The sequence below is a fragment of the Anomaloglossus baeobatrachus genome, chromosome 4 (genome assembly GCF_048569485.1).
Source record: "Anomaloglossus baeobatrachus isolate aAnoBae1 chromosome 4, aAnoBae1.hap1, whole genome shotgun sequence".
Taxonomy (NCBI): Eukaryota; Metazoa; Chordata; class Amphibia; order Anura; family Aromobatidae; genus Anomaloglossus; species Anomaloglossus baeobatrachus.
The window spans coordinates 288,324,576-288,341,448 of NC_134356.1; the positions used below are offsets into that span (position 1 = coordinate 288,324,576).

The following is a 16,873-nucleotide window of genomic DNA, read 5'->3' on the forward strand; positions in this document are numbered from 1 at the left end:
CAGAGCGTGTTTTTAGTGCTGCAGGTGGAATCATTACAGATAAACGCACCCGCCTGTCAACTGAAAATGCTGACAGGCTGACTCTGATCAAGATGAACAAGGGTTGGATTGGGCCAGACTTCACCACACCACCAGCAAATAAGAGCGGAATTTAAAGTTTGTAACGGGAATTTGCCATGTACCTCCAGTCACCCATGGGTACACACTTCTGGACTTAAGATAATCGCTGGACTGCTCCTCCTTCTCCTCATGTGCCACCATGATGACCGTTACAATAGTTAGGCCTTTGTTTCAGGTATACCCCCAGTGGTAATTTTTTTCGCCCATTCTTTGCAGAATGGACATTACAACGACAGGAGACCCGCTCCTTTGCAATGGGAACAATGTTTTGAGGCCCTCATGCATGTCTCTATCCAGGGATAACGTGGAGCCTCCCAATTTTTGGCTGCCCTGCCTAAGGGCTATACTACAATAGACCCACTTCCTTACAATGGGCACTTCAGATTTACAGGCCATCATGCACGTCTGTATGCAGGGGCATTGGTGAACCTCACAATTTTGGACTGCCCTGGCAAAGGAAAATACTACAAAGACTCACTTCCTCAAAATGGGCACATTAGACTCAGAGGCCTTTATGTACGTCTCTTCTCAGGGACATCGGAGTGCCACACAATGTTTTACGTAAAATCTTTCATGTATTGATCTCAAAAAGTAACATACATTAGCTCTATCTCACTATTGGGTATGTTCCCTTAACATTTCCGCCATGAAAATTCATTTTGGTGTCATTTTGGAAGGTTTTCTGGTGAGTCCGTAAAAATGGCGTAAAACGCGGACAAAATTGTTCACAGCTGTAACTTTTGAGTGATAAATGCTTCAAGGGGTCTTCCCCATGCTGTTGCCATGTCATTTGAGCACTCTTCTGAGACTTTTGTGACATTTTTAGGGTTTCTACATGCTGTCGGGGGTCATTTCATAAAAATACTCGGGTCTCCCATAGGATAACATTGGGCTCAGTGCTCGGGCCGAGTACACGAGTATCTTGGGATGCTCGGCCCGAGCCTCGAGCACCCGAGCTTTTTAGTACTCGCTCATCACTAGCTGTTATCTTTCCAAAAGGAGGATCTACAAAATATTAATGACACTTTTATGCTGAGGTGCCCATACTTTTGCACCGGTCAAATTTTGTTTAAATGCGGATTGCACATTTTCTGTTAGTACACAAAACCCTCATTTCAATCCAGAAATATTACTCAGTCCATCAGTTATTAGATATATGAAATGGAAATAGCTGTTGCAAAAACCCAAATTGTTATAAAGAAAAAAGGTTAACATTAATAGAGGTGCCCAAACTTTTTCATATGACTGTATGACGACCTGATTCAAAGTTTTCTGATAACTAGAGATGAGCGAACCGGCCGTGGTTTGGCTCGAGTTCGGTTCGTCGAACGGAGGTCCCGTTCGAGTTCGGTTCGAACCACTCGAACCGCATAGGAAACAATGGCAGGCAATCACAAACACATAAAAACACCTAGAAAACACCCTCAAAGGTGTCCAAAAGGTGACAAACAACTCACAACACAAACACATGGGAAAGTGACAAGGACATATACTCATGCGAAAACAAAGGAGCTGGACAAAAAAAAAAGATGAGGAGACACAGATATGAGTATATGCAAGGGAACATCGATGCCATTACTGTGCAACTTGAGCCCTGCTCATTTTAGGCTTCCAATCTGGATAAATTGCCTGAGCTCACCACAAACGCCTTGGGGATCTTGTTGTGTCCCGCAGACAGCGTTTTCTTGGAACGTGTCCTCAGTGCTGCTGGGGGTGTGCTGACAGCTAAGCACACGCATCTGTCCACTGACAATGTGGACAGAATAACGTTCACCAAGATGAACAAGTCATGGCTCTCAGAGGACTTTTCTTCCCCTGGCTCAGCCAGGGGAGGCGAAAGGCACGCATATTTTTGAGAGTGCTTCATGCAAAGGATCTTTTTCATCTTGAAAATGGGGTCAACTGATGCCAGTCAAGTGGGGTGTGTGTGGCCCAATTAGTGGAAACGAGGGAGACTGGTTGGAGTCCCCTTGCTTTTGAAAAAAGAACCAAGATGAACAAGTCATGGCTCTCAGAGGACTTTTCTTCCCCTGGGTCATCCAGGGGAGGTGAAAGGCACGCGCATTTTTGAGAGTGCTTCATGTAAAGGATCTTTTTCATCTTGAAAATGGGGGTCAACTGATGCCAGTCAAGTGGGGTATGTGTGGCCCAATTAGTGGAAACGAGGGAGACTGTGGTTGGAGTCCCCTCGCTTTTGAAAAAAGAACCAAGATGAACAAGTCATGGCTCTCAGAGGACTTTTCTTTCCCTGGGTCATCCAGGGGAGGTGAAAGGCATGTGTATTTTTGAGAGTGCTTCATGCAAAGGATCTTTTTCATCTTGAAAATGGGGGTCAACTGATGCCAGTCAAGTGGGGTGTGTGTGGCCCAATTAGTGGAAACGAGGGAGACTGTGGTTGGAGTCCCCTCGCTTTTGAAAAAAGAACCAAGATGAACAAGTCATGGCTCTCAGAGGACTTTTCTTCCCCTGGGTCATCCAGGGGAGGTGAAAGGCACGTGTATTTTTGAGAGTGCTTCATGCAAAGGATCTTTTTCATCTTGAAAATGGGGTCAACTGATGCCAGTCAAGTGGGGTGTGTGTGGCCCAATTAGTGGAAACGAGGGAGACTGTGGTTGGAGTCCCCTTGCTGTGTTTTACTTGCTTTTAGAAGGGCATGACATGGCTTAGAGCTTGACTTTCAGCATCTGCAAACTGTTGGCTACCAAAATGCTTCCTTTCCAACCTTTTTAACCGAGGATTTTCGAGACCTTATGCCCATCGCAGTGCCCCTAGAGCCGATGCCCAAGCGCCACTCCTCCTCCAACAAAGGCGTGCACGCGCTACACCAGCATGTCGCACCAAACATCACCGCTTATTTGAGAAACTGTGTGACAGGGTGCATTTCACCACAGATACTTGGCCCAGTAAGCATGGACAGGGGCGTTACATGTCGCTGCCTGGGCAATGGGTTACTATGGGGAGAGATGGAGAAGGGTCTGCTGTACAAGTCTTGCTGTCCCCACGAGTTGTATCAATCCTTCCTCTGTATGTAGAATTTAATACACTGCTTCTGCCTCCTCAACCTCGTGTGGGTCCTTCACCTTGGCTCAAACCCTGTGTGGTCAGGGCACCCTTCCTTGTAACTGCGCACAAGGAAAACCACACACCTCCTTACTATGCTGGCAGCAGAGCTCAATGCCATCATGCGGTCAAATGTTTACTTTGAAATGTATGGGAAATGTGAGTCACACCGCTGAGAAGTTGTGGATGGTTAGCTCTGGAGACCAAGTTTCATCAATGGTTGTCTCCACTCAACCAGCAGCCAGGGAAGGCTGGGTGTGACAATGATGCAAACATGGGTGCGGCCCTTCGCCGTGACAATGTGACACACGTGCCTTGTGTGGCTCACGTGTTGAATCTAATTCTCCAGCAATTTTTAAAACACCATCCCGGCCTACATGGCCTTGTGCAGCGGGTACGCTCTCTATTTGCTCACTTCCATCATTCGCACACAGCAGCTCAACAACTTTCGTCGCTCCAGAAGTCTTTAGGTCTGGTGGTTAAACGCCTGAAATGCGATGTGCCGACACGCAGGAATTTAAATCTGCACATGTTGCAGCGTTTGTGGCAGCACCGCTGAACCCTGCTGCAATACGTTATGACATATAGCCCTACCTAAATTGATCCAGAGGTGGTGCAGATCACGCTGCTGGAGTGGTGTCAGATCAAGGACCTATGCACCCTTCTACACAGTTTACAAATGTCGACGAAGATGTTTAGCACTGGCAATGCCATTCTCAGCGTGACAATTCTGGTCATCTACATGATGGAGCACACTGTAACCATTATTCGGAGTCAGGTGTTGGGACAAGAGGAAGGGGAGGAAGTACAGGAGGAGTCATATGCGGAAGGGATAACAAGATCTACGAGGTCCAGATGGTCAGCGGCACCTAGGCGGCAGTCATGGTGGGGGAGAGGGATTAACAAGGGTGCATAGTATCAGCAAAAAGTGTTGAGGAAGGTGCAGGAGCCCATGAAGAAATGGAGGATGAACTGGCGATGGGCTTGGAAGACTCAGCAGATGAGTGAGAGCTTGCTCACATTTCGGTTGTGCGAGGTTGGGGGGAGAGGGCAGAGGAAGGAGGCACGATTCTCACCTCTCTGGCACCAAAACACCAAGGACTTGGTCCTCCTGGATGCACAAAACACATGAGCGCCTTCTTGCTGCACTACCTACAACATGACCCTCGGATTGTACGAATTCGAAGTAATGCTAACTACTGGGTTGCCACACTGTTAGATCCCCGGTACAAGACAAAATTTGGCAATATAATTCCTGCCATAGAAAGGGACACACATATACAGGAGTATCTGCAGAAGGTGGTACGCAATCTTAGATCTGCTTTTCCACTAAACACCAGTGCTGCACAGAGTGAATCTCAACGCTTTGTCATGGATAGGAGGAAATGGTCTTTTACTTGTCCACATCTGAGGGACTGAGGGCTGGCTGCTGTGCTGAGATGGCATTGAGTACGGTGTCCCTGCAGAGTTGCACTTTTGGTCATATACAAAATGAGTTGAAAAAGGACAGATGCTGGTGGAAAGGGGAACAGGTGTGTTGGAAAGGGGAAAAAAGTTTTTGTCCTTGGGTTTGGTGGTTAAGCAAAAGTAACATTTGCTGAAGAAACACCATCTGTTACGGTGGGACTGTCAGATTTGGATAAGGTGGTATATACTATGTTACCGCTATATAACGAAAATTAATAAGAAAAGAAAGAGAAAGGTATATATCCCCATCAGCAGTCAGTGTCCACCGTGCTCCCAGATGGAAAAGGATAGGTTGGCAACTGGAAGGTTGGGTGGACGATACAGAGCTGTATGGCTATGAAACTTATAGTAGCCTGAACCGAGTTAGACGCCACTCGGATCTGGAGACTGGGAGCCCTGTTAGCGTCACAGGGTCCACACGCCCACCCAGCCCAGGAACTCCCTGTTAACATCACAGGGGCCATTCAGTACGCTGACCGTGTGCATTGGGGCCACACCTGTGGACAGCAGGCGCATCAGCAGCAGCAGGCCTGTTAATGCCACTGGGCTGCACAAGCAGGACTGGTAGGACAGGAGCTGGTCTTAACCGTTCTGCGTTACCAACTGTGGTGGCAGCCTGCATCTACACCATATCCCTGCCTACCTCTGGCCTAAAGCCTCAATGGGTTCAACAAATGGAGGTGTGCTCTTTCGGAGCATAATAGAAGACTGCGCACCACCTTGTTGGATCCAGCCCGTTTTATAACCTGGGTCCGCCCCAAACCAGGGTGGACCACAATGCACCTCCTGGAGACAAAAGCAGAGTGACACGTCATGAGGGGCATAACTAGCGTCCTATTTGGAACCGCAACTTCAATAATGACCTCATGGCTGCCACGACACAAACACCTCACCAGTCATCGTCTGACCATCAATAATGAGGTGACAAGTCATAGGGGCTGGCGTCTGCAAGCCATTTGGGAGTGGCCTGGCCACATCGTCAGGACACCTGATGCCCTGTGGTCTATATGGGCCCCCCACATCAGGGGCAGGGCCAAAGAGTTCATTACCGGACCTAGTCTCTGATGCAGTAAGTGCCTGAGCATGCTCAGTAGCATGAAATACAGTCTCTGAAAAAAGACTATCAGCTTTAGCATGGTGTCTAGGCACAAAACAGGACTTAGACCCGGCACGGAGTGCAAGTACCTGTGCAAAGAGGCTTTTCGCACTAAGTGTGGGAGCATGCGCTGTATCCCGAAATGAAGACTTAGTCTCAGGAATGGCAGTCAGGCTGAGCATACTCACTAGGTGAGACACTGTAGTTAGGCTGCGGCTGGGGTAAATCGGCACACGCATGCGCACTAGCTGCCTCTCCACACATAGACGTGGAGGAGAAATTGCTCTTCGGGTGTGGACTTGGAGATGCTGTCTATGAACAGAAGGAAAAGCTAAAAGGTGTGTGTTACAGCAAAGAGCCACCGCAGAAACACTTCGTTCAATTGTGAGGGGAGTCATTTTAGAGTTTGGTGAGGAGTACTGTAACGCCAGTGAGCAGCATCCTGTGCCACAGACCAACATTCTTACGGTGCTGTCTATATTGCTGACCGTGAGAGGAGCGTAAAGTCTGTATTTCTGGCAACTGGACATCACAGTACCCGGGTACGGTAGGCTGTGCCCAGACAATAATGTGGGCACGCAACACTTTGTTTTATTAGCAAAACACATATCTGTTCTGGGTAGGCCACTATTTATAGACAATAAGACTTGCTGCCTCTGCACTGTCAAATTGTTACGTACAGTTTAAGTCATAGAGGGACAGCGACACATGTTTGCATTGACTGTTGATTTTCAAGATTTCCATGACTGTGTTGCAGAGCTGTGTGGTTTGCATTCACACTGTTATCATATGCCTTATCTGTGAGGCTTCAGCTAACAAGGGTATTCAGGGGGGGTAATGTGTTTTGTCTATGTTTAGGTAGATAACTGGGATGCTCTTGTGATGCGCCACTGTAAGTCGTGTTCGCACACACACACACACGCACAAACACACAATTATTGCTATGCAGAGGGATTAGCAGGTAGTAGGCAACAGAATAGATTGTTCAATTATTTAAATTGTATGCATGGTTCTTATTGTTTGTTTTGGTTAAGTTAAACAATCATTTATCAATCCAACTGACTAGAGTCCTTTTACTGTTGCCTGGTTTTGCTGCATACTGGGGAGCCCACCCTGTACACGACTTAAAATGAAGCATAAGTCGCAATGTGAATTTCACTGTGCTACAATGCGGCCTAGCGTGCCTGTGCAACCACCGCCTGCCCCATCAAGTGCATCTGCGTGCTCTTCTTCCTCTGTGACTGTGGGGACAGCAGTCTCACATGGTTTTTCACACTGAACTTCCACCCCTTTACACGCAACAGGTAGTGTGATTGGCAGGTCATCACTTGTTTTGGAAGTGGAAACAGATGGTATTGTTGAGCTGTCAGACATCGAGAAAACCAACATTGGATGCAGGCTACATTATATCCACACCTGCACCTTCGTCACAGATTGGCTGGACTACCTGCAGTTAATAATTGCATTCCAGAAATGGAAAGGAGTGTAGAATGCACATGTGTTGTACCTTGCTTGGCAGCAAAGGAACACTAACTTAGTGTTACAGACAATTATAGGAAGGCAGAAAAAGAGTCAGCTCTTTGGGCAAATTAAATAGCGTGGCAAAAGTGGACAGGTGGGTACAGTGGCCGTGTTCTGTGGGTACCAGGACAGTAAAGGAAGCCTCACTTTCTATCCCTCCAAATGATCAAATGCAGCAAGGAATTCCCTGAGTTTGCTATAAAATGAATGCAAAATGTGCATGAGGGTGTCATGCAGAGGTGCTGCAAATAGCTTTTCACCAGTGGGACACTAATGGAAGTCCAACAGCCACTTTTAGGATGCCATTAAGTTTACTCAATGTTTGCTAGTATAATGGCTTAGTAACAATGAGTCTGAGTGTGCAATGTAGAGGTGCTGGAAATAGATTTGCAATAGTGGGACACTAATGGAAGTCCAACAGCCACTTCTTGTATGCCACTAAATGGCAGCATTTTTTGCTATTATTATAGCTTATTAAAAACAGAGCAGGAGGGTGTCATGCAGAGGTGCTAGAAATAGCTTGGCACCAGTGGGACACTAATGGAGTACAACAGCCACTTCTTGTATGCCACTAAATGGCAGCATTTTTTGCTATTATTATAGCTTATTAAAAACAGAGCAGGAGGGTGTCATGCAGAGGTGCTAGAAATAGCTTTGCACCAGTGGGACAATAATGAAGTCCAACAGCCTCTTTTAGGATGCCACTAAGTTTCCTCAGTGTTTGCTACTATAATGGCTTAGTAACAATGAGTTTGAGTGTGCAAAGGGCAGGAGGGTACAGTGGCAGGGTTGTGGGTCTGGGTAGAGGAAAGGAAGCCTCCCTTTCTATCCCTCCTAATGGGGAAATGCAGCGAGGAAATCCCTGACCTTAGCTACACAGACGCTGTCATCTTGTGTAGCTGTTAAAATCTGTTTTCACGGACCTGACTGTCACCTATGGCTCTGACCCTGCCGGTATTAGCCCTTACAAGGGCTGAAAGAAACTTCTATCCCTATTCTGTATAGCGCTGTGTATAGAGCGTACACAGCAGTATCGGAGACAGGAGCTACGCCAGCGGTGACTGACACCAAGATGCAGAAGGCAGATAATGGCGTGCTGGAAGAAAATGTCCGTTTTTATAATGCAGGGACATGTGACATGGACATCCTATCACACATGCCGTTGCTTCTCTGACTAAAAGTCCACTTAGCTGTGTGTGTGTCTAGGATTGGCTGACATGCTGGCCCGCCCCACTACACGCGCGCACTTAGGGAAGGAAGACAAGGAAAAAAAAAAAAAATTATCCAAACAGCAGTGATCTGAATGCACTGTTCCCGCACACTATACGCTGAAATTTCATAATAGTGTGAGTCACAGAGTGACTTACACTATTACAGCGGAAAGCCAGCTAGTAATTAGCTAGAACTGTTCTCGAACGTATCTAGAACTATCGAGCTTTAGCAAAAAGCTCGAGTTCTAGTTCGATCTCGAACAGCCCCCAAAATCACTCGAGCCACGAACTGGAGAACCTCGAACCGTGAACCGCGAACCGCGCTCAACTCTACTGATAACCACAATGACGGGGGGTGGGAGAGGGCACCTATTCATGCCATAAAATACTCCTGGGTACCAGACTATCAGTCACTGCTCACACCTCTCCTTCCCTACGCATTTCATCAACATATGACTCTTCAGGGGAACTGAAGGTAGTCATCGAGGCACAGTGAGCATGATGCTATAAAACCTCATGGTCAAAAAGGGTAACCCAACCAATTGGTCATTAAAAACATTTTGAAAAGGTTGTGTTTTAATCTATAATTTTTACCTTAACTGCACTATTTTAAATAAAAATGTGCTAGCTTTTATATAAACCATTCAAAAATAATCTTTTTAATAGGGGGATAAAACAAATGCACTGTACCTTGGTTTTGGGATTTCTATCCTGAAACCTCTTACTTCATGATCAGTTCTCCTGTCTGCTGGCATAGGACCTGTTGGCCTTGAAGCGATGGGACTGAAAGCCCTCCGTTCTGCAGAGCAAGTCACAGGATCAGATAAACTTAATGGGTAAACCAAAAAGAGAGTTTATTGATCAGGGTAACAAACGTGAGCAGGCAAGCGGCTGCGATATAGGGAAACAAGGAACAAATGGTAAAAGAGAAAACTCCAATTACAGTCTTGTGTAGTTTAGCTGAGGTGGACAGGACAGGTTGCCACAACAAGTACAGTAAGCAATAAATTTCAATTAGCAATACAACTATATGCACATATACAACATTAACCAATCCTACTCTATTCATTAATCTGGCTGGTCTCCTCTAAAGGGCCTGTGCGGGTACCACACTCTCACTATGGAGGCCTATACTGGTTCCCTCACCGCTGTACCTGGGTACTCACTCATGGCTCCGTCCACAGGATCGGTCTGCTCTGAGGTTTGTCAGTATGGAGGTGCTCTCCTCACTCTAGAATGGTGATGCAGAACTCTTTTCCCCAACCACGCCAGGCAACTGGGCTCCTGTGGTAAGAAGATCTGGCAGGTCGAATGCCGACTCCCTTATCTCTGCATTTCCCAGCATGTCCTGGAATCAATCCCCAGTCATTTCCTGCTTCTTCAATCCCCCACTCCGATCAAACCAAGTCAGCTCCAGCAGCAGGGGGGGAAGTCCTGGCCAAACCATTATGCTTTGAGCCAGTTTCTTAAAGCTATAGTGCAAACCAACACAGAAAGTCAGTGAAACAACATCCTTAGTAGGGGCTGCACTCACCTACAGCCTCCTAACAAGTAGTGAAAAAAAATCCTTTTTTATGGTCAACAATTGGTTTGTAAATCACAAAATCATTCGGCAATTGCAAAGTGTTTTTTATCAAGTCATACAAAAAGTATTCCATCATTTTTGGAGGCAAAACAGTAACATTGTTTTGAATGTCAAGAAGTTATACCTTCTTGCCATTAAGCCTTTTGAAAATGTAACCCTTTTTTGAGGGCAGTTTTTTGAAGGTTTGAGGGAAACAAAACATGATAGTACATTTCCCAGCATCAATTGTACAATCAAGCAATATGAAACATAATAGACAGTAATGACTAGAATAACTGTTCAGTGGCTGAGGCAGGAGAAGCATTGTGAAGAGCTTAAGATGGGACAGGTAAGGAAATGGTTGGAAGTTTATAACCAACAATGGCAGCCCCAGCAGCAGCAGTGCATTCAAACACTATTAACAACAGCGGGCAGCCAAGAGCTGTGTACTTGGAATGGCTGTGGAGTGACTGTAGAGAGAGCAGCACAGTATTGAGACAGGATGAAGCAGTCAAGGAGATGCTTGGCAGTTTAGTTTCAGCAGCAGCAACCCCAACAGTAGCACTAAAATCAAGCACTATGGACCACAATAGGCAGCCAGGATGGGTGTAAATAGAGTGACTGTGTAGTAGCTGCAGCAGCAACACAATACAAAGATAAAACAAGGCAAGCATGTAGTTGTTTGGAAGTTTGGGGTCAGCATCAACAGCAATAGTACATTAAAGCATTATGAAACACACTAGATAGCCTGGAGGTGTGTAACTGGTATGACTGTGGCAGTAGCAAAATAATACAGCGTTAAGAGGGTGCAGGAAAGCAGATGCTCACCACCCCCAACAGCAGCAGTAGGAGTAGTTCAGGATAGAGGATATTATAGGCAGGGAGGAAAAGTCTGTCAGAGTGTTGTCCATCAGTCCTGCTGACAGCAGAATGGTCTAGATTACAGTCCTTTCCTATAGGCTCTAAGAAGTTCTATAATTGCACAGTACAGGCATAAAATTGAGTTCATTGGCTGACCTTTATGTTGTGCATGGCCTAAGATAAGTGCCCCTGATTGGCTATGCTACATAATATTACGGATTGCTGTAGGGCATTATGGGGAAGCTGTGCTGTTACTTGAGATACCATTAGTATACTCATGTGTGAAATGCACTGGTCATTTTATTATTGTGAATTACAAATCTTATCATAAATTGTTCAAATTCATGTGAAACCGCTGACATCATGAAATTTGAGTCAAACTCAATCCTCTGTGGCGTGAATCATTGACTTACCTCGAGAAGCAATTTCATCATATTGATTAATTATTTTTTTTACTCGACTTGAGGTTGCTTTCAACACTCTAATAGTTTTTCAGATTAAGTGACCTTCATATCTTAAAGTAATGATGGAATGTTAATGTACTTACTTGTATGAGTGTTTCTTGCCATATTCTGACTTACAGCAGTTTTGGAATAGGCTCAGCATTATATGAATCTGCTTATCATGGCCTCTACAAGACACACCTGAACCTGCTGGTAACAAACACTTTTGATGGCCAATAATTACACAAACTAACCTTTGTCTACCTTATGAAGCTGAAAGAACTTTAAGGGTATTAAAGCTGTTATGACAGTAATAGGGGTTACTTTGAGGAATTTAAGCTTTAACACAATTTTGTTTTTTTTTTTACACAAGTTTGTTTACACCTTGTCTCTTTGTGGTTTTGCTGCCGTTAGTCTGAATCTACAATGTACACATCCCAATAGGAGCAAGGAAAACTATTGCATGAGCAGCTACAGTATGTCCAAAATGTTGATGTACTGTACATGTACATCACATGTTGTAAAACGATAAAAGCATTCATATGAAGTTCCAAATTATGGTGTGCACTGATTTTTATCCAAGATTGTCCCACAATTTTCTTAACTACACTACATGTGACTATCTGATAGTCTAGAAAATCCAATACTTTGGCATTGACTGAGTTTACTACATGCTTTACCACTGGACTGTTGCTGTATGTATTAATGATGAAATCAGACTTTGGATTAGCAGTGTGGTAAAACAATTTGTTTAATCATTTATTTAAAAGCAATTTAATCTGTATAATTACAAATATGTTTTTGTATTTCATTTTCAGAATTCCACCAAATGTCCGCGACATTGTGTATTGCACAGGAGTTTCCTTAATGGATGAAGATGTTTGGGAGTTTATTTGGATGAAATTCCATTCTACCACAGCAGTTTCTGAAAAGAAGATATTGTTAGAAGCACTAACCTGCAGTGATAATAGAAACCTACTGAACAGGTCAGTGGATTCAAGATGATTTGCTGACATCAGTTACGCTGATCAATCATAAAATAGGGAAAACTGTTTCAGATTACCAAAGTGCCCGTAGTGTAAGAAGCATGTGCCATTGTAAAGGAATGCAGAAGAGACCAAGAATCAACACAATTAGAAAAACTTAAAAGTAGGCCTTCAGGTATTTTAATTAACATCTCCTATTTTATAATACAATTCAACAAAAACTGTTTAAACCCTAAAATATTTTTTTATTTTTTATTCAACGCTTTTTAAAAAATATACATACATTTGCATTTGAAATTTTATAACAGTCAGTAGGGGGAAGGAACTGCAAAACCCAGCACAGTCACCACAGTATTTATCAATGGCCATCAGACAGCGGAGATTTTTCATTACAACTGTTTTTATATGGGAAAAAAGTGATAAAAAATGTCATCACATGATATTTTGGAAATAAACACTGGGATCAAGAAATGAAAATCACAAAAGTAAAATTCAATATATGTTGAACAAACTTTGGCCATAAATTACTTATGATTTGAGAGGAAGACATTTAAACAGTCTATATATCGTATTTAGCATGTTTGATATTTTTGGGGAGTGGGGGGTTTGTAGTATTTATGAGGATGGCGGGTTGTTTTTTTTTGTTTTTGTTTTTTTAAAAACATCTAGCTTATTATAGGTATTTAAATATTTAGAATGGTGCATACGAAAAATGTATGTAAAAAAAAACACTAAAGATACATGGAAACAATCTCCTAAAACCTCTTCCCCTCAATGATAGGTGCTTTGGAGACAAATAGACATTTACCAGAAGGATAGCTCCAGCACTCAAAGATATAGATACAAGGAAGGGTCAAATTAATGTGATTTAGTACACTTCAGCCAGAGCAAAAAATAATGTTTCGGCTTTAGAGCCTTTCTCAAGGTTTTGCCTACACAGATATAGACAGTATAAATGAATAAATACACCATATTATGTGAAACTAGTGCATATTAATACAAATATATACAGGAGTTAAATACACATATGTGTCAAAATGTTGAGGGACAATAGGGTAAAGGGTGCTTTACACGCTGCGACATCACCCGCCCCCGTTGTTCGGGCGACATTTGGTGATCGCTGCCATAGCGAACATGATCACTACGGCAGCGTCACATGCACATACCTTTTCAGCGACGTCGCTGTGACCGCCGAACAATCCCTCCTTCAAGGGGGAGGTGCGTTCGGCGTCATAGCGACGTCACTGCGGCGTCACTAAGCGGCCGCCCAATAGCAGAGGAGGGGCGGAGATGAGCGGCCGGAACATGCAGCCCACCTTCCTTCCTTCCACATTGCCGGTGGATGCCGGTAAGGAGATGTTCGTCATTCCTGCGGCATCACACATAGCGATGTGTGACGCCGCAGGAACGACGAACAACCAGCTGCATCCACCACCAACGATATTATGAAAAGGAGCGAGGTGTCAACGATTTTTGACATTTCTGCGATCGTTGATCGTTGCTCCTAGGTGTCACACGCTGCAATTTCGCTAACGGCGCTGGATGTGCGTCACTAACGACATGACCCTGACGATATATCGTTAGCGATGTCGCAGCATGTAAAAGCACCCTTTAGTCTGCCATCTCAGACAGTGGTTATAGTATCTGGATTAGGGGTAAGGTGCCCGAGATTGCAGATTCATTTTTAAGTAAGAATGAATTAATGAGATACAATATAGGTCAATCAAGCACATTTAACAAGAATAATGACATTGCAATAAGAGATAAATACTACTAATACAATGGCTGATATAAATAGAGGTCACATATCATAGCATACCATACTGTAGCAAGTAAGAAGAAATGAGAGATGGTGGTGGAAAATGTGCCTGTGGGGAAAAACATGTGAATAACTATGAGTGCAAGGTAGTAGGTATAACATGAACAAAGAGGTACATAAAACAATCCTGGGTGTAGAAGGTCATACAACAATACCTGAACATAGCCTTAGGGAAGAAGATTGAGTCCTGGAGAGCAATGGTGGCAATGGCTGAAGCGGTGGTTATCAGTGCTGGTAATGCCGCGTTATTTGTATGGAAGTTGTGGCTACATTACTTCCAGTATCCAGATGATATTGGAGTTTGAAGTTACTTTCATAAGGTGGCGATGTGGAAGTGGTGTTGGTAAAAGCTGAAGATGCCACAAGTAGAGTATATAACAGGGGGCAGGGGGCTTACATTTAAAGTGTGACTCCAGTGCTTGAAAAAAAATTCTGGTGTGGTGCTTTAACAAAGTCCTTGGCACCCATAACACAGTCTTTTTCTCTGTCATTATAAAATAAATTAAATTGTTAGTCATTAGGGCATGCATTTTTATTATGGCCTTTTTAGTGGGGCTTTTATAAGGGGTTTTACTTGCTTTTATTAGCCAAAACACAAGACAAAACAATCACGGGACACCAGCCAGAGAAAACACTGACGGGAGCCAGCAAAGGCACTCAACACATTGAAATCCTAGGTGCATTGCCCCCTGGGAAGTATGCAAATCAAAAAAGGTCCGTGGAGCCTCTTTTAGGAGTCTCGACACAGAAAATAGCCAGATATCCCTCCGGGAAGGACCTAGCCAAGGAGTGACTCTTTTTAGGAGACCACCATAACCACCATATTAAGTGGCCCTTTTAGTCAATATCCAACTCTTTGACAAGTTTAAAAATATGGCAAGGGAAATGCCAAGGCCAGCTATCCATCTACAGACAGCTGTTTTGTGGTATTGCCCCTCATCAGTGTGGAGTAGGATTCTGGCTAGGTGGGAGCAATGCCTAGTAGACCAGCAAGACAAAACAATCACTGATCTCGGGGAGACCAGCCAGAGAAAACACTGCTGGCAGCCAACAAAGGCGCTCAACACAATGAAATCCTAGGTGCATTGCCCCCTGGAAAGTATGCAATCAAAAAAGGTCCGTGGATCTTCTGTTAGGGCTCCTGCGCATGTTGCATCCTGGCCAGTGCAGAAATAAATGCACCCTCTGGCAGACTTCATGCTGCGTGTTGACAAAGAGAATGCATCCAAAACGCATGTATTTTGGATACATTTTGCATGCATTTTACATTTGTTTTGGATGCATTTTTGTCAGTGCGGTCCCCCGGCAATTCAGGTCTGCTACATGCCCGCTGACAGCAGACACAGACAGAGCCGAGTGATGAGAATGAACTCAGATGAACTTCACCCGACTTCATTGTCATCCCGCGGCTCTGTCTTTGTGTGCTGTCATGAACTCAGATGAACCTCCCAGGTCAGTGCCAGGACACAGGAGTCCGCAGCAGTGACAAAAGAGCTTCACCCGATTTCACTGACATCGGGCGGCTCTCGCTCTCTCTATGTCGCAGCATGATTTGCGGTCACACGTGAAGGACTCACCTGTGATCGCAAATCCCCTGAGTGACTTCAGTGAGCCATGTGATCAGCTGTACTTTCAGTCAGGTTACTCGCGGCCACAGCTGCAGTCCTCCAACTGAGAGTGGTGGCCGCTAGTAACCTCAGTGACAGCACAGCTGATCGCGCGACTCACTTCAGTTGCTTCATGGAGCTCACAGGAGCGGCGGTGTTCTACTGCTGCTCCTGTCAGCTTCCGATGTAGCATAGCTGAAAGCGTCGTGGGACCTTGCGTGGATTATGACGGACCTGAAGATGTTTTTGAGGGTTAATAAAGTGGTGAAAGAGGGTGTTTTTTTGTCTTTCATTCCAATTAAAGAATTTTTTGGATGTGTGTGTTTATTTTCTTTAACTTAAAGGTTAATCATGGAAGATATCTCGGGGAGACGCCTGCCATGATTAACCTAGGACTTGGTTTGCCACCCTACCAGGGCAATTCGGGATGAGCCGGGTAGAGTCCCGGGACTGTCGCATCTAATGAATGCGGTAATTCCTGGTGGCTGCTGGCTGATATTGTTAGGCTGGGGGGCTCCCCATAACCTGGAGCTCCCCATCCTAAGAATACCAGCTTTCAGCCGTGTAGCTGTACCCTGACTGGTATCCAAATTGGGGGGGGCCGCACGTCGTTTTTTTTTATTTTTTATTTTTTACTGCTCGATATAGACACGCCCACCAGCGGCTGTGATTGGTTGCAGTGAGACAGCTGTCACTCAGCATGCGGGTATGTCTGACTGCAACCAATCATAGGCGCAGGTGGGCGGGGGAAGCAGGGAATACGAGATGGATTATTGAGCGGCTGGCATTTTCAAAAGAGGAGAAACTGCCACAGTGTGACAGCCCTGCAGCGCCGCGCCGATGATCGTGGATCGATGAGTATGAGAGAGAGGGTGGGAGGGAGAGACTGACATCGACAGGGAGAGAGATAGAGAGAGAGAGAGAAAGACCGACCAACAGACCGACTGATAGAGAGAGAGATCGAAAGACCTGCATTTGTTATGTTTAAAAAGCATGCGGATCGCAACAAAAATGCAGTGCAAACACACTGCTTAGCCTTTTGGTAGCGTTTTTCTACAACTCATTGATTTCAATGGGTGTAGAATGCTGCCAAAATGTTCAAAAGAGGCGACATGCTG

At 44.8% G+C, this 16,873-nt stretch overlaps 1 protein-coding gene across 1 annotated transcript in view; it reads left to right on the top strand.

Moving 5' to 3' along the window:
* The window catches only part of TRHDE (thyrotropin releasing hormone degrading enzyme), a 1,371,551-nt gene that overhangs the window by 1,344,301 nt on the left and 10,377 nt on the right, over positions 1-16,873 (top strand). The window contains exon 16 of the mRNA XM_075344896.1: positions 12,162-12,329. Coding sequence (XP_075201011.1) covers positions 12,162-12,329 — 168 coding nt within the window. The remainder of the gene's footprint in view (positions 1-12,161; positions 12,330-16,873) is intronic.